At 35.4% G+C, this 18,618-nt stretch overlaps 1 protein-coding gene across 21 annotated transcripts in view; it reads right to left on the bottom strand.

Moving 5' to 3' along the window:
- The window catches only part of CFAP20DC (CFAP20 domain containing), a 227,086-nt gene that overhangs the window by 124,842 nt on the left and 83,626 nt on the right, over positions 1 to 18,618 (bottom strand). For all 21 annotated transcript variants that reach the window (XM_070238735.1, XM_005600500.4, XM_070238737.1 and 18 more), the window contains one exon: positions 12,993 to 13,107. In XM_070238735.1, coding sequence (XP_070094836.1) covers positions 12,993 to 13,107 — 115 coding nt within the window. The remainder of the gene's footprint in view (positions 1 to 12,992; positions 13,108 to 18,618) is intronic.

The following is an 18,618-nucleotide window of genomic DNA, read 5'->3' as shown; positions in this document are numbered from 1 at the left end:
CCTTTCCTTCAAAAGCCCTCCCTTCCTCTTTACCCCGTAACTCCCTCACACGGCCACATCCTGAGATTTAACATCGTTACCCTGAAATACTTAACTTTTAAAATTTGGAATTGCAAGTTATTTTTTATTATTTAATCACAACATTCTATTCCTTAAACTGTCTGGCAACTCCCTCCAGTTAAACCCTATTGGCAACTTCTTTTAAATATGTTCCTCCCAGGGATGCAAGAGTTTGGGTTCTGGAGCCAAACTGTCTGGGCTTGGATTCCAGTTCCACCATTCACCAGTTACATAATCTTTGCAGTTACTTAACCTCTCTGTGCTTCTCTTTCCTTATTTGTAAGATGGTGATAACAATACATCTCTCATATAGTTGTTAGGATTCCATGTTTAAACACACGTAGGCACTTATAATAGTGTCCAGTATATAGTAAGTACTCAATACACATTAAACATATAATCTTTTTGATTTTCATACCATGAAATGCACACACTTGAAGGATACAGTTCACTGAGTTTTGTCGATTTCATACACCTGCACACTACACCCCATCAAGATACAGAACATTTCAATCACCCCAGACAGATCTCTTGTGCAGCTTCCCAATCAATCTCAGCACTCATCCCTCTCAAGAGCAACCATTAATTTCTTTCATCTTAGATTAGTTTTGTCTGTTCTTTGTACTTTACATAAATGGAATCACAGTAAATGGCTTCTTTCACTCAGCATAATATCTGCGGTTCCTCAATGTTGTTGCACGTATTGGTAATTCATTCTTGCTTTGCTGAGTGTGCCCCACTCTGTGAATAAACCACAATTTGATTGTTCGTTCTTTGGTTGGACATTTGGGTTGGTTCAAGATTTTGGCTATTATGAATAGAGCTGTTGCGAAATTCGGATTTGTGTACATATACTTCCATTTCTCTGGTTACACAACAAGAAGTGGAACTGCTGGATCAAAGGGTAAATGTTTAACTTTATGAGAAACTTCCAAATGTATTTCCAAAGTGGCTGTACCACCTTCCATTTCCACTAGAAATATTTGATGTTGCTTTACATCTCAACAACGTTTATTATTTCTTGTCTCTTTTATTTTAGCCATTCTAGTGAGTGAGGTAGTGGTAACTGTGTTTTTAATTTGAATTTCCCTGACTGATGGTATAGAGGTTTTCTCCATATGCTTATTTGACCCATTGTATAATCTTTGTGAAGTGCTTGTTCAATTATTTTTGCCTCTTTTTTTTTGTTATCTGTACTTTTGTTATAGAGTTGTAGGATCTATTCTAGATGTAAGTCTTTTGTCAGATATAGGTATTAGGAATACTTTGTCCCAGTCTGTTCATTTTCTTAATAATGTCTTTCTGATGAGCAGTTTTAAATGTTGTTGAAGCCCATTCTGTCAATTAATTTTAATGCTTTCCAGGTCCTAAGAAATCTCTTAAAGTAGCTTTATATTTTTAGTATTTAAATTCAGCTCTATGATTCACCTCAAATTAATTTTTGTGAATGGTAAGAAGTATGGGTTGAGGTTCATTTTTTTTCTTCCATATGGATACTCAGAAGTTTCAGTTTTTGAAAAAAAGATGCTCCTATCCCTACTGAATTGCTCAGGTGCTCTGGTTGAAAATCAATTGACTATACATGTGTGGGTCTGTTTCCGAACTTTCTATTTCCGAACTTTCTATTTCAGTCCAAATTTTCTATTGGTATCCATGCCAATAACACACTATCTTGATTATAGTAGCTTTACACCAAGTTTTGAAATCACAAGGTATAAATTTTACTTTTTGAAAATTGTCCTGACTATTCTAGGTCCTTTGAATTTCCACATAAATTTTAGAAGTAGCTTATTAATTTCTGCAAAAAAAAAAAAAAAGCCTGCTATGATTCTGACTGGGATTAGATTGAATCTAAAGATTTACTGAGAGAGTATTGGCATCTTAACAAATATAGTCTTCTGGTCCATAAATGTGTCTCCATTTATTTAGATCTTCTTCCACTTCTCTCAGCAATGTTTTATAGTTTTCAGTGTAAAGGTCTAGCATATATTTTGTTAAATTTATTCCTGAGTACTTCATATTGATGCTATTGTAAATAATTTTAAAATTTAAAATTTTTCAATTGTTTATGGCTATAATACACAATTTATACAGAAATATCTAGAAATACAATTGATTTTAGTCTACTAACATTGTATTTTGTGACCCTGCTAAACTCACTTATTCTAGTAGGTTTTGTTTAGTTTTTGTAGATTCCTTAGAATTTTCTACATAGATGATTATGTTGTCTGCAAAGAGAGAAAGTTTCACTTCTTCCTTTCCAATCTGTACATTTTTTATTTCTCTTTATTATCCTCTTGCACTTGCTGAGACCTCCAATACAACGTTGAACAGAAGTGGTCAGAGTGGACATTCTTGCCTTGTTCCCCATTTTAGGGGTAAGTAGTCAGTATTTCACCATTTAGTATGATTTAGTTGTAGGTTTTATATCTATAGAGGCCCTTTATCAGGTTGCAGAAATTTCCTTCTATTCCTAGTTTGATGTGAGTTTTTATCATGAATGGCTAACGAATTTTCATCACATGATTCTGCATCTATTGGGATAATCTTACGATTTTTTTCTCCTTTATTCTGCTATGGTGATAAATTATATTGACTAATTTTCAAATGTAAGACTAACTTTGAATTCTTGGAATAAACACCACTTGATCATGATGTCCATGTTCATGAATGATACTGATTTTTAGTTTTCTTTTGGGAATTAAAATGTCTTTGCTGGTTTTGGTATCAGAATTATGCTGGCCTCATTTTCTTAAATGAACTGAGAAAGGTTCCTTCTCCTTTACTATTTGAAACAGAGTGCTTGAAATGGGTATTATTTTTTCCTGTAAATATTTGGTTAGAATTACCTATAAGGCTAGCTGAATCTGGATTTTCTTTGTGGGAATGTTTTTAACTACAAATTCACTTTCTAAAAATAGATACAAAGCTATTCAGATTTTCTGTTTCTTTTAGTATCAGTTGTAGTAATTTGTGTCTTTAAAAGAATTTTCCCAGTTCATCTAAGTTATCAAAATTTTTGGCATTAAATTGCTCATAATATCCTCTTATTTTCCTTTTCCCCACTTTCATTCTTGATATTGGCAATGTGTGTGGTCTTTTTCTTTTGATTAGTCTAGCTAGTGGTTTATCAGTTACCAAGTCTTTTCAAAGACCCAATTTTTGGTTTCATTAGTTTTCTCTATTGTCCATTTTTTATTTCATTGATTTATTCTCTTGATTATTTCTTTCTGCATACTTCAGATGCTTCATGTGCATCCCACAAGATTTGGTACAGTTTATTTTCTTTACCACTTAAAATTAGTTAAAATATCTGTTAAAAATATTTTCTAATATCTTCTATAATTTTTCTTTGACTTACAGGTTATTTAAAAGTATGTTGCTTTATTTCCAAGTACTTGGGGATTGTTCAATTATCTTTTTGTTATTCATTTCAATTTAATCCCCTCGTAGTCACAGAACATACTTCGTATGATTTCAATCTTTTTAAATTTGTTGAGATTAATACAGCCTAACATATCATTCATATTGGTGAATATTCAATGTGCATTTTAATATAGTGCATATTCTGCAGTTGTTAGATGAAATGTTCTAGAAGTGTCAAATAGGTCAGGTTGAATGATACTGTTTTCCAACTTTAAGGATTTTCTGTGAATTTCTGAGAGGGGAGTGTCGAAATTTTCATCTATAACTGTGTATTTATCTTTCCCTCTTCAGTTCCATTAGTTTTCGTTTCATGCATTTTCAAGCACTGTACTAGGTGTGTACACATTTAGAATTGTTTATATCTTCCACATGATTGAACTCCCTTATCATTATGAAATATGCCTCTTTACATAATATTCCTTGTCCTGTAGTCTACTTTGTCTGATATTAATATAGCCACTCTAGCTTTTTTACGGTTAGTGTTTGCATGGTATATCTTTTTCGATTTATTAATTTTTAACCTATCTCTCTTTAGACAATATGCACTTCTTATAAACAGTATACAATTGTGTCTTGCTTTTTATTCAATCTAACATTCTCTGTCTTTTAGTTGTTTTAGTTCATTTCCACTTAATGTCATTATTTTTGATCTGTCTGAGTTTAAGGCTAACATTTTTCTATTTGTTTTCAATTTGTCCCATCTATTCTTTGTTGAGTTCTCCTTTCTTTTGGATTGAATATGTTTTTAGTGTCCCATTAATTTCTTCAGTTGGCTGATTAGTTACTTTGGTTTTTTTTCAATTGTTGCACTAGAGTTTGCAATATGAATCTTTAACTTATCACAATTTAACTTGGAGTAATATTAGAATATCTCATGGATAAGAACCTCATAAAAGTATACTACCATCTCCACCATTCTTCATGTTATTATTGTCATGTATTTTACTTCTACATCGTTATTATTTTTGCTTTCAATAATCAAATGCTTTTAAAGAAATTATGATACAAATAAAGAATCTTTTAGATTTACCTACATATTTACTATTACTGGGGCTCTTAATTCTCTCATTTAGATCCAAATTTCTACCTGGTACATGTTTTTTCACCCTGAAGAACTTCCTTTAATATTTTTGCAGTGCAGGTTTGCTAGCAATGAAATTTTCTCAGCTTTTGAGTATGAAAATATTTTTATTTTGCTCCAATTTTTGAAGAATATTTTCACTTTATAAAAAAGGTTCTAGGTTGATAAGCTCAAAAATTTTTTTCCCCCAGAATCATGCCACTGTCTTCTTACTTTCATTGCTTCTGATGGGAAGCTGGTGATATATTTTATATAATGCATTTTTCCCCCTCTGGCTACTTTTTAAGGTTTTCTCTTTATCATTGATTTTCAGGAATTTAGTTATGACACACCATGGTGTGATTTCTGTGTATTTTTTAAATATCTCTTCACTCTGGCCAGAACTCCCAGCCCTGTGTGTCACAGCTGCTTATTAGGTGTTCTATTCCCAAGGACTGGTCTTTGCTTGCTTCATGGGGTCCAACGTATACACACACAAAGATTCAAGAGGACCCTGATGCAAAGTTTCAGAGTTCCTTCTCTCTGATACTCTAACCTACAAATTCCAGCTACCTCAGTAGTCCTTAATACCAATCTCTGTCTCTACTCAGCAAGATTCTGTGCTCTGTCTAGGCTCCCATGTCTGTACTGCAGTCCACAATGGGCCTTCAGAAAGCTTGGGAATGTAGGACTTAACTCATTTGTTTCTCTCCTTTTAAAGTATGTTGCTTGCTGTCTACATGGTTGAAAAGTGTTATTTCAAATATCTTCTCAGGTTTTATATTTGTTTATAGCAGGAAGGATAAGTTGGTACCAGATATTCTGCCATGGTCAGAAACTGCAATCTAAACAGTCCTATAAATTTAAGTGCCTACCAGACATTTCCCCTGTTGGTAGCACATCTATTGGCTAATTCCCAGGCCTAGATTAATTCAGTGCCATTTTCTCCATTTTTCACTTGGTTTTACTCCTGAAGTATTTGTTATATTGTCCTCCTCTTCTACTTCCTTGCTACTACACTAATTCAGTCTTACATGTCTCCCATCGACTTCTGCATAGTCTCTTAATTGGTCTCTCTATCTCTAGCTCTCTCCATTCTGACATTGTACTTATTTTCCAGAATACAGACTATATAATGAAACTTCTCCATGTTAAAATTTTTTTAAAAAATCTCTAATGGACTTTTTAAAAACTCAAACTTCTCAAGACAGCTTTCAAGGTCCTTCATGGTATCATCTAGCCTTCGTTTCCAGCATTGTAATTCTGTACATTCCCATTATACATCTCAGTTCAGGGATCAAAAGCGACATAAACTTTCATGCTTTTGTTTTGAATATTCACAGTTTAGCACAAATATCTCCACTACAACAATCCCCAACTTGACTAGACAAGTCTGATATTTTCCTTTGGCAGCATTTGGTTCCTAAGACTAGTCTGTTGTTTCCTACAGCCCATTATCATTAATCATTTATATGTTTGCCTCCTCTGCCTATTTTAATCTCCTTGATGACAAACACTGTGTGTCATTCACCTTTGGATTTATATTATTGGGCACAGACCTTGGCCTACATTGGCTCAATAAATATTTGTGAACAGAAATAAACTATAAGTTCATAAGTTTATTATGACACCATCTTCACAAGTTAATAAACACTGATTCATTTCAAGTAAAATAAAAACAATATCAACCAACATTAACTGAACACTTATTATGAGCTTGGTACTATTCTAAGTAACAACTTCTTTAATCCCAGCAAATTCTCTATGATGCAGGTTCTATAATTGTCACCACCTAACAGATGAGGAAACTGAAGCAGAAAGAGATTAACTGATTTGTCCAAAGGCCCATAGACAAGAAGTGACAACCAGAATTTGAATTCCTACAATCTAGCTCTAGAGGCCACACTTAACTCTAACAATATCCCACCTGTTCATGTGATTTGAAAATAGAGTGAACCTAGAGCTAGGTAATCATCTGTTTTCCAGAACAAACTTATGTTTACGTAGTTGTTCCTATTTCACACAACCATTCAGGGTCAGCAGAGAAAGGCATGGAACTGCTCTTCTTTTCCCAAATCTCTTCAACACACATATTAGACTGGCAGATGAGTAGAGAGAGAAAAACAGGTATTTTTAAATGATATGCACATGGGTGAGATGAAACACTTATAACCCTCAAATAAGCACCACAAACAGGGGATTCTAGGTTAGAAGGACTTCATTGAGAGACATTCTCTAATTGTATCTTAAATTTGTATCTAAATGGTCTTGTATCTAAAAAATCTACTTCCTCCATCCCTGTTCATTTGATGGCACTCAAGAAATTACATACTGTTAAAAACTCAAAACTTCCAAATCATTGGCTCCGTGGGAAAAATGACCTTTGAGGGGAAATTTTAAAAACATTATGCCACACTTTCAGTTTATAATAAAAGCTGTAACATATCCCACTAGGGTTGTGGTTCAAGAAAGTATAACTCCTAAACAGTAATTTTATCTATTTAAATGAGAAACATTGGGTATTTGAGTGGTAAAGGTTACTGAAAGATTTTGGTATTGTGATTTATCATATTTCTTCATTATATCTCCAATGAATGATTAATTCTCAATGATATCTCCTACCTGTATCTGAATTTCCTATTCAAATGGAATTAAACTGACTGTGCATTAATGTATACTTCGGTGGCAAGACATTGGTGTTCATCTGATACCACCACTGACTAATTGAAATTAAATTAAAGAAGTAAGATTGATTTCTTGACTAAGTGGCTATTGTTTAACCTGATGGTTATTAATTTTTAAAACTGTTCTTGTCATTGAAAACCTAAGTTAAAAGTATAAATTATTGTAATTTAAATGTTAAAGTGAATCCTTCATAATTCAGAATAATATAAAAAACAAAATTTTTTATTTGAAAGGTTGAACATTTAGAGGTAACTGGAACAGTCAGTGGCCTCTAAATAAATATTCATATTGGTGTGGCTATAAAAGTATTAACTTTATTTGCTGCCTCTGGCTATGTAAAGGCCTTAGCTAAAGAACGAAGGCAAAGTGGACCATTTGGCAATTATATTCTAAATCAGGGGGTGGAAACTATATGCCTAGAGGGCACAGGCAGATAACTTAAGTGAGAGAAGCAGGAAGGGTCTGCAGACACCACATTCCTTATGAGTGGGGAGGACTCGACTTCACAGGAGAGCTGGAAGCACCATTAAAAGTGTGCAGTCGCCACTCAGCTCCAGCTGACTGTTCGCTGAACAAGAAAACAGACTCAACGTTAACTTCTGATTTTTTTTAAAAGAGGTCAGAAATTCAGGAATTTTATGTGAAATCCGATTTACAAATGTTAGCTGAAGCGCTTTTAAAATATTACCTTTTGAGGCTGACCACCAAAATATCTACAGTTTCCCAAAAGTAGAAGGAAGTAAAGAGTGCTTTGGTAAAAAGCAGAGAACTGGGGCCAACATCACACAAACACCTAGGAAGACCCCAGGGATGGCATTTTGAATGGGTGGAACGCTCTCTGTCACCTTGCTGCCCTCTGTAGAATATCCCCTGAAACATGACTCAGCTTTAATTCAGTAAGGGCTCACTGGGAATAGACTCCATGAGCAGTGGGAAGAAAAGAATTGCTGTTGGATTGGGAGGAAAGCGAGGGGAAATGAGAGCAAGTTTTAGAACTGAATTTCTTAATATTTGTTTGAATATTCCTAGACATTTCTGGAATCGCCAAGCACATCTAGAAAGCTTATATAATTTGTCCATGATAAACTCATTATTTTATCTCCTATGTCTGGATGCATATTAAGACTTGCCAATCCATTTGACAAACACTCATTGAGCACTTACTGTGTGCCATATACTGACAGGGACTAGGGATAAAAGCCAAATAAGGCGTGCTTATAGTCAAAATGGGGAGACAGATAAGTAAACAGATGATTAAAGTGCAGGGTGAAGAAGTGTTATGAGGATTATGAATTTGTGAATGGCAATGATGAGCTGTACTCAAAAGATCTAATCCACAGAGGAGTAATCATGGAGGGCTTCCCAGAAGCAGCAGCACCTAAAGAACAAACAGGAGCTATAATCCTTATGGAGGGCTTAGTCTATTCCAGGGATTGTTCTAAAAGCCTTATGTTTATTAACTGATGTAAATTCCCACAACCACCTTAATAGTTCCTCATATTATCCGCATTTTATAGATGAGGAAAATGAACACAGGAACGTGCACAGAGTCACATAACTAGTGAGTATCAGAACTCAGATGCTATGCTCTTAACTCCTACAGATTCTTTACATGTTTATATTTAACAAAATATAGAATAATCAGAACATACTACAAGTAGTTATGATTTGATGATTTCAGTGGGATGTGGAATACTATAGAAACAAATACCTTGTCTTTGCTTATTGCTTAGCACTGTCTCAAATGTAAGTGAGCAATTCTTTCTAGATTCAACCACATTCAGAAGGAAAGTTCTAGATATGTTGTGACTGTTTTGCTTTTTAAAATTTAGCATGAACTAAAGTCACCTAAAGAGACCAGTTTGACTTCACACTAGGATCTTTTTTTAAAACAACTGCATGTAACTTGTGTCTGCATCTCCTTTCTTTGACATTCTCTACTGAGTAATCTGGCTGGGGATGGGAAAATGAGGCAGATAGATGAGTTTTGGAACACTGCCCCACAGGAGCTATTATGTTTATTTTTTACTTTTAGTTTAAATAGTACATTTCTTGTGTCATTAGATACTTGGTGCTGCGCATTTATTAAATATGAAAGATCGTTCGGTCAGCTTCACTTCCCGTCTCAGCAAGGTTTACTTGTGATAGAAAGATAGTATTTCATTTTCAAATACTGTATTCCCACAAATGCCACTGGATGAAGGGTACACTGTGTGTGAGGATTACAGCCACGCACAGAATGATCAGATTCAATTTTAATAAAATATCCGGAAACTTCACAGTTTGCTAATTGACAAGAGTGACTGAACTCACAAAAGCAAGGTAATAACAAATTTGATTAATTAACCACACACAGAATAGTGTATTGGTCTCACATATGATTTAACTCTTGGAAACCACTAACACTGAACTCTAAACAATCTTAGAAGAATAAGGAAATCAATATCTAAACATGTAAGAGCATGAATAAAATTTTATTTGTAAGGTATTTCCTTAATGTCTTAGATGATTTAACTTTAATAACTGAAGTATTTGAATTTAATCTTTAAGCATTTATGAATATTTAGTACAAAATGAATTTTTAAAAAAACTCTACTGAAAACAGAAACCATCAACTTATTCCACAATCCAGTTTCTATCTGTTCCTGGGCTGCCAATTTCTAAGCTTCTCAGATTCAAAACCTCAAGCTTATCCTTGACTCCTCTCCTCATATCTACTCCAACATGAAGCCCAGCAGATGTGCCTGTTGAAAGAAATGGTCAGCATGCACACAATGTCCTCACCTTCCATTCCCTTAGCCCACTGCCCTGCCTCCTTCTCAACACACCAAAACTTCTCAGTGAAGTTGCTAATGGCCTCCCGATGGCTCCATCCCCCAAATACTTTCACGTTTTGACATTCTTCCTTACTGCACCGTCCATTGTTTCCACGACACACCCCTCTACTTCACATCACTTTCTCATTGCTGCTCTGTCTCCTTCACAGATTCTTCTCCCTTTGCCCATCCCTTATACTGGGTAGGCCCTTGCATTTCCTCCTTTGGTCTCTTTTGTTGTTGTTGCCCTTCTCTACTCTCTCTGCAGGCAATTTCATCCATTCCCATGACTTTAACTACCACTTATATGCTGAAGAACCCCAAATATCCAGACCCTCTCCAGGACTTTAACATAGATGTACCTCCACAATTCTCAGTCTGAATGTCTCAGAGACCCTTTAATCAACATTTCCATCTTCCCTTTCTAAACTTGAAATTTCTCCTAGATTCTATATATTGATTGCATCATCAGTCATCTAAACTAGAAAGCTGAGAGTCATACTTGACTTTTCCTTTTTCTTCATTTCTAACATCTAATTAATCTTCAATTAAGACTTTTAGTTATCTTTCAACTCTGTTCCTTCCTCTCCATCCTAATTTATATTTTCCAACTTTAGGACCTCATCACTTTTACCTAGATTATTCATCTACCTAATCGTCCATCCCATCCATCCATCCATCCATCCATCCATGAAGCCATCCATCCACCCATCCATCCATCCATCCATCCATCCATCCATCCATCCACTTACATACTTGTTGAGTGCCTAGGAGGAGCCAGGTATTGCTATAGATACTGGAAATACAAGGGTGACAAAATGAGACAAAACTCCTGCTCTCATGGAGACTACCTTCTAGTGACAACTGCAGTGGCTTTCTACCGGGTCCTGCTGGCTTCCAGTTTCATCCTTCCCACCCACCCTCCAAAGTGATGTTCTATCTAACATGCAAATCTCACTATGTCACCCCCTTCTATTGTAAGCCTTTCAGTAGCTTCCTATCACCCATGAGATGAGTCCAGGCTCCCTGGCTAGACATACAAGGCCCACCAGGAGGTTGCCCCTGCTTACTTCTCAGCGTTACCACTTCCCCACTATTCTGGTCTCTCTTCAGCAACACTGGATTACTGGACTTGCCTGCCCACCTCATGTAGATACTCTTAATGTTGCTCCTTCGTTCTAGGAACACTCCCCTCACTTAAACTGGTTGACTCCTTCTCATTCTTCAAGGCCCAGTTCAGGCATCCCCTTCTTCAGAGGGCCTTCTCTGACCACTCCCTTTGTGCTCCATAGTCCACTGTGGTTCCTGCTCTCACAGCATGTACCACTTTATATGGGAAAGGTCTGTTTACATATGTCTTAGCTCATTTGACTACTACTGCTACAGCCCTAGTCCTCATTAACTCTAATCTAGGTTATTGCAAATGTTCTCCTCATCTCCACTTTCTACTCCCTCTAAACCATTCCAAATATCACTACTAGATTAATCTTCCCAAAGCGCAGAACCGACTGTGTATTCTTCTTCGAATCAAAAGTTTAATGGCTTCCTTTTCTCTACTATCATGGTTCCCAAAGAGTGGCACATGCACCATTTGTGAAGTGATTTCAAATGGTGCATGGGCACGGCATTAAATGACTCTGGATCATAGAATAAAAAATTCCCTTTAGTAGTTTTCTTTTCATCCTAACCATGTCAAAGAGAAAGCTTGGACATGTTTCCAACCCTTGATAAACTCTTTATAACAAAGAGTAGGCCTCAGGACAGATCTCTAAACAGGAAAACAGTACTTAGCTGGACTTTAAAACATTGTTTTCTTTTCAGTTATTGTTGTGGTTACATTTTATTTTTGGAAAGTTACACTGGTTTTCCATTTGTAACTGTGATATAAAGTTTTCTTCTAAAATAAATTTCCTGGGGCCAGCCCAGTGGTGCAGCAATTAAGTTTGCATGTTCCGCTTTGGCGGCCCGGGGTTCACCGGTTCAGATCCTGGGTGCAGACATGGCACTGCTTGGCAAGCCATGCTGTGGTAGGCATCCCACATACAAAGTAGAGGAAGATGGGCATGGATGTTAGCTCAGGGCCAGTCTTCCTCAGCAAAAAGAGAAGGATTGGTGGCAGTTAGCTCAGGGCTAATCTTCCTCAAAAATAAATAAATAAATAAATAAAATAAATTTATTTAAGCCCCCCGCAAAAGTGAGCTGATTTAAAAAACAGTATTAAGTACATACTGGGACAGGTAGTACACAGACATGGTAAAGTCATGAGAGTAGCACTGACATGACTGAAGTTTGAGAAAGACTTGTCTGTCAAATGAGGCCCAAGCTTCTTCACCTATAACCTATTGCTCACCTACTTATACTGCTTTAGGTCTTTACTGCTATGCTGCTTTAGGTCTCAGAGACTACACAGATCTCCCAACCCATTATCAGGCTGCAGTATTGTAGGAGTTTTGTTCCCTTAAGGCTATGGTTTTTTTAATCAGGCAACAACGAGCAATCATTTTCTGTTCTCTAAATATGTACCAGTTTCCGGCCTCCATGCTTCCACTTGTGCTGTTCCTTCTGCTTGGAATATTCGGTTCCCATCTCTACCTATTGAAATCCTACAGTCCTTCCAAATCCATGCTAAGTGCAATCTCCTCATGAAGACTTTCCTCATCCTGCAGTCAGATGGACTTCTTTCCCTTTCACAAAACCAATAGCACCTCTCTCTCCACTGTGCTTCCTATCACGGTTTTGGTAGTATTCTAGATGTTCAAATAATTATATTCGCCCACTTAGTCAATTTTAAACTCTTTCTTGGGACAGAAAGGAAGAACGTGAATTTTATTCACTTTTTATACCACCATGGTAGTTAACAAAGTGCCTTATACACAGAGTAAGCCCATAATTAATATTTGCTGAACTGAATTTAGTATTTGAAGCAACATTCACGTGATACTTACAATTTTGCGCTTGATCATGAAGAGTGGGATTTTTGCATGAAGAGGGGTTGAGGACAGTTCCTTATGGACGGTTGATAAATACAATCTTCTTTTGATGTTCCCTAAATCAGTAATTCTTATGAAACAGAGAGGAGAGAAGAGAGAAAAATTCCCATCAATGTAATAACCACTTCTTTGGATAATCATCAAAATGATATAATTTATCATATAGGCCCTTTCCAACAGGGAGATCAAACATAGAATTTAAAAATTGCCCTTTTCTTTCAAGAAGTAATAAAATTTCTTCCTTAAATTCAAAGTGCTCACAAGTCTGAATGTATAAATTCACTTAATATGCTAATTTATTTCAGTACTCTACACTAGATTTCCACAGTCTTCTAGCATATGAAAAAATTCAATTTATATGAACTGAGAAACTGCTAGCCTTTAATAACCATACTTGCTCCAGCCCCTTAAACTTGTGTTATCTTGGGACATACTGTCACCTACTAAATAAGAAAACATTATGGGTTTCTTTCCCTAAAAATGCAGCTGTCATTTTATATAGGCTCTTAGTCTGCTTACAGACAGACACAAAACACTGACTGTCGGTTTCACTTCCTAAGCACATATCTTCGAGCCAGAAATATAATACACAAGTTTATTGCTCACTATTCAGGTCAACCTGCAGTGACACCAAGGACATTGAATTTGAACATCTTTAATAGATTTACACCACAGTCATGATCACAAAGATTAGGTCTGCTTCAAATTGATAGAGGCTCATTTTTATGTTCTGCTTCCTTTAGGTCTCAGAGGTAACACAGGAGGCTTAAAATCTCCAGAGCTGTCTCAGGCTGCTATACTGTAGAACTGATGCTCCCTTAAAGACTGTCCTTTTGCTGGAGAACAGTGATTTTTTTCCCCATTTTTAGCAACTTTGTCTAGATGTACTAAGTGCTAATTTTCTACAATTAGCAATCCCCCCAAGGAGACAACATTTCATTCAAATACACTGCTACCAATATTTATAGTGCAATTAATAATTTTTTAAATCAACATAGCCTTTTCTATAGCTCTTCCTTGCCTCCCCTCCCACTTTTCTAATTTCATTATTTCCTTCCTCTAAAATACTCCACATATTTTTCTGTAGAAAAACTATCACTGAACAATGTTGAAAATAAGTACAATAAAAATTAGGTGAGATGATTTCAGAGTATGCCCCAGACCTAAAAATTCTACCCTACCTGCACTAGACAATACCATAAATTCACTTAAAAAGCAATAAAGCCTTTCAATCCATAGTCAGAGGTAAGGTTTCAAACGCAAAAGTGTTAACACTACTTTAGTTTTACACTTAGATGTAGAGGTAAATGCGGTATAATATTTGCCCCAAGGTACTGTCTCCAAAGTGGGATGAGCACATGGGGAGGAGGGGTGATAGACAGCCATGCACTGAAGTGCAGAAGCAAAATATTAGAACTAACTTTCACCTCATCCTCTTAAAATGTTATTTTTGTGCATGTTTCATTATACAGTAGTACAGAAATATATTTATATATTTTTGAAATAAATAAATGTACCTATGTAGTTGGTGTGCTCAAACATTTTATTAATAGGATTCAGGATCAAATATGTTTAGAAAGCATTGTCATAAAGCACGCTAGTAGGTCTCTTCTGTAAGAAGCTCTGATTAGGACATAGAAAGAAAGACGATATAGAGATTCTGGGAAGGAAAAGAAAACAAAAACTCCCTTGCCTCAAACAGAAAGTTTCATTGTATCAACCAAAAACTCATTTGAGACACAGTTTTATTACAGGCTTGCTTTGCTTATAGGGATAAGATTATGTCATTTTTATTTGAATTGGTAAGGATCAAAGTCCAAAGTGAGGAAGATTTGAGTATACTACCACTTTATCGACATACGGAACAATAGGAACATCCATTCACTCACACGTTCAGCAAATACACTGAGCTAGACAATATCCTGGGATACATTGAGGAACACAACTGTGAAAAAGGCAAGGTCCCTACCCTCCGGGAGCATCTATTTTAGTAGAAAAGGCAGGTGAAAAAAACTATAAAGAGACAAAACAAATGCCAGTTACCCTAAATGCAATGAAGGAAACAAATAAGAGATTAAACTAGAAAATGTCAAGAAATGACCTAATTTAGTAAAGCCAGTAAGGCTAGGATCTAGTAGGTAAGGGAGGCACATGAGGTGGAAAGGGTAGGCAAGAGCCAAACCACGCAGGGCTTTTATGTCAAGGTAAGGGGTTTATAAATGTCTTGTTCACAATAGAAAGCTATTAGAGGTCAACATTCTACCTTGCATGATGAATAGATATCATAAAAATAAATAATTATGATGCCTTTTATTTCTCTTTGGGGCTAAAATTTTTGTAACTGAAATGCACAGGTTTTAGTGTACAATCTCATGTGTTTTGATAAATGTATACAGCCATGTAATCACCCCACCAATCAAAGTATAGAACATTTCCATCACTCTAGAAAGTTCCCTCCTGGCCCCTTCTAGCCAATCCTCACTCCTGATTTCTATTACCATGGGTAAGTTTTGTCTGTTCTTGAACTTCTTATAAATGGATCGGTATAGAATATATTCTTTTGTGACTGGCTTCTCTCACTTAACATGATGTTTTTGAGATTCATCCATGTTGTAGCATGTGTCAATAGTTCTTTTTTTAAATTGCTAAGTCTTGTATGGCTATACGACACTTTATCCATTCTCCTGTTAATGGATATTTGTATCCAGTATTGGCTTTTTATGAATAAAACCTGTATGAACATGCATGTAGAGTCTTCCCGTGGACATGTATTTTCATTCTTTTGATAACTAGGAATGTGATTACTGGGTCGTTGGGGAAGATATACACACAGCTTTATACAAACATTTCTCCAAAGTGGTTGCAGTGGTTCTACAACCTCACCAATGTTTGGTGCTATCAGACTTTAACGTTAGCCAATTCTAGTGGGTATGAAATGGATACCATTGTGATTTTGTTTGTATTTCTCTTATGAAAAGTGATATTGAACACTTTAAATGTGTTTACTGGTATATCTTGTGAAGTATCTGTTAAAGTCTTTTGCTCAATTTTTATTGAGCTGTTTTCTAATTATAAAAGTTATTTATATATTTTGGATACATGTCCTTTGTCAGATATACGTATTGTGAATATTTTCTTGCCTATTATCTTCATGGAATCTTTTTTAACTTTTTATTTAGAAATAATTTCTAACTTAGAGAAAAGTATCAAGAATAGTACACAGAAGACTCATATACACTTTATCTAGATTAGCTTATTGCTTAATTATGACTTTTGATTGACAGAAGTTTTTAACTTTCACCAAGTCCACTTTATCATTATTTAGATCAGTGCTTTCTGTATCTTGAAGAATACTTGCTTAGCCCAAAGGTGGAAAAATACTTTCCTATGTTTCCTTCCATATCGTCATAGTTTTAGTTTTTACATTTAGTCTATGATCCATCCCAAATTAATTTCTGTGTATTGTACGAGGTACTGGGTGTGGTTCTTTTCCTTCTTGTATGTTTATCCAGTTGTCCCAGAACCACGTCTTTAGACTCTCCTTTCCTCATTGGAAAGGGTTTGTTTGGCCCTTGCTCTTCCATACAAATTTTAGGATCCACTTTTAATTTTCTATAAAAAAGTTGGTGAGAATTTAACTTAGATTGTGTTGAATCCAGAGAACAACTCGGGGGAGAACAATATTGAGTCTTCCAATCCACTTACATGATACATCTCTCCATTTTTAGGTCTTGTTTAATTTCTTTCACAATGGTTTATAGTTTTCATTTTAGAAGTCTTGCTAAATTTTGTTTTTTGACATCATTGAAAATGAATTTTAAAATTTCATTTACCAGCCAAATGCTACTAATGTACAGAAATACCATTGATTTTTGTATACAGACCTTGTTTTCTGTGGCCTCACTTAATTCACTCATGAGTTCTACTAGTTGTTTTGTAGATTCCTGAGGATTTTCTACATAAACAATTATATCTTCAGTGAACAAAAACTTCCACTTGTGCTTTTTTTCCTTTTTCTTTGGTGAAGAAGATAGGCCCTGAGCTAACATCCATTGCCAATGCTCCTCTTTTTGCTTGAGGAAGATTAGCCCTGAGCTAACATCTATGCCAATCTTCCTCTATTTTGTATGTGGGTTGCCACCAGAGCATGCCTTGATGAGTGATGTAGGTCTGTGCCCAGGATCTGAACCTGTGAACCTGGGTTGTCGAAGTGGAATGTGCTGAACTTAACCACTACACCACTGGACTGGCACCACTTGTGCTTTTCTTCAATCTCTTTATCTTCTATTTCTTTGTCTTGAATTATTGCCCTGACTAGGACCTCCAGCATGTACTAAACAGAAGTCATGAGAGTAGAAAATCTTGCCTTGTTCCTGATCACAGGGGGAAAGTGTCCATTACATTTCTATTAAATATGATGTTAGATGTAGGTTTCCTTTATCAGACTGAAGATGTTCTCTTCTATTTCTAGCTTTTTGAGTTTTTTAAAAATCATGAAAGGGTTTGGAATTTTGTCAAATGTGTTTATTGCATTGATCGAAATAATCTTATTGTTTTTCTCTTTATTCTGTCCAGATGTTGAATTATGCTGACGGATTTTCAAATGTGAAACCAACCTTGTATTCTTGGTGTAAATTTCAATTGTGCTAGCACTTTGTTGAGGATTTTTACACCTATGTTCATGAGGCACATTGGTCTGTAATTTTTTGTAACATCTATATCAGGTTTTGATAGCAAAGCTAGGCTAATCCCATAAAGTGATTTGAGAAGTGTTTCCTCCTCCTCCATTGTCTGAAAATTTGTTAAAAATGGTTCTAGTTATTCTTTAAATGTTAACAGAATTCATCTAAGTCTGAAGTTTTCTTTTTGGGAAGATTTCGGTTACACACTCAATTTCTTCAATAGATTACAGGGTTATTCAGATTTCTATTTTTTCTTGTTTCAGTTGTGATAAATTGTGATTTTCATTTAAAGTTGCTGAGTTTATTGCTGTAAAGTTGTTCATATTATTCCCTTTACTATTTTTTTAACATCAGTAGGATCGGTAGTGGTACACCCTCTCTCATTCCTGACATCATGGTAATTTATGAGTTCTCTCTTTTTTTATTAATCAATTCTGCTATGGTTTATCAAGTTTATCTTTTTAAAGAAACAACTTTTGGCTTTGCAAAGTTTCTCTATTCTTTGTTTTCAATTTTATTGATTCCTGATTTTATTTTTATTATTTCTTTCCCTCTACTTACTTTGGGTTTAATTTGTTCTTTCCTCCCCTTAGCCTCTTAGGATGGAAAGTTAGATCAATAATTTTAAACCTTTCTCTTTTCTCATACAAACATTTAAAACTATAAGCTTTCTTCTAAGCATTATGTTAGCTGCATCTAACAAATTCTGATATATTGTATTTTAATTTTCATTCAGTTTGAAATATTTTCTAATTTCCCATATGATTTCTTCTTTGAATCCTGGGTTACTTGGAAGTGTGTTACTTAATTTCCAAACAGTACAGTCTTATCTCTATATTGCATTGCTATTGATTTTTAATTTAATTCCAGTGTGGTCAGAGAACATACTTTGCCAAGTT

Source organism: Equus caballus, chromosome 16, assembly GCF_041296265.1.
Source record: "Equus caballus isolate H_3958 breed thoroughbred chromosome 16, TB-T2T, whole genome shotgun sequence".
Lineage (NCBI taxonomy): Eukaryota > Metazoa > Chordata > Mammalia > Perissodactyla > Equidae > Equus > Equus caballus.
This window is presented reverse-complemented; position numbering and strand designations above follow the sequence as displayed.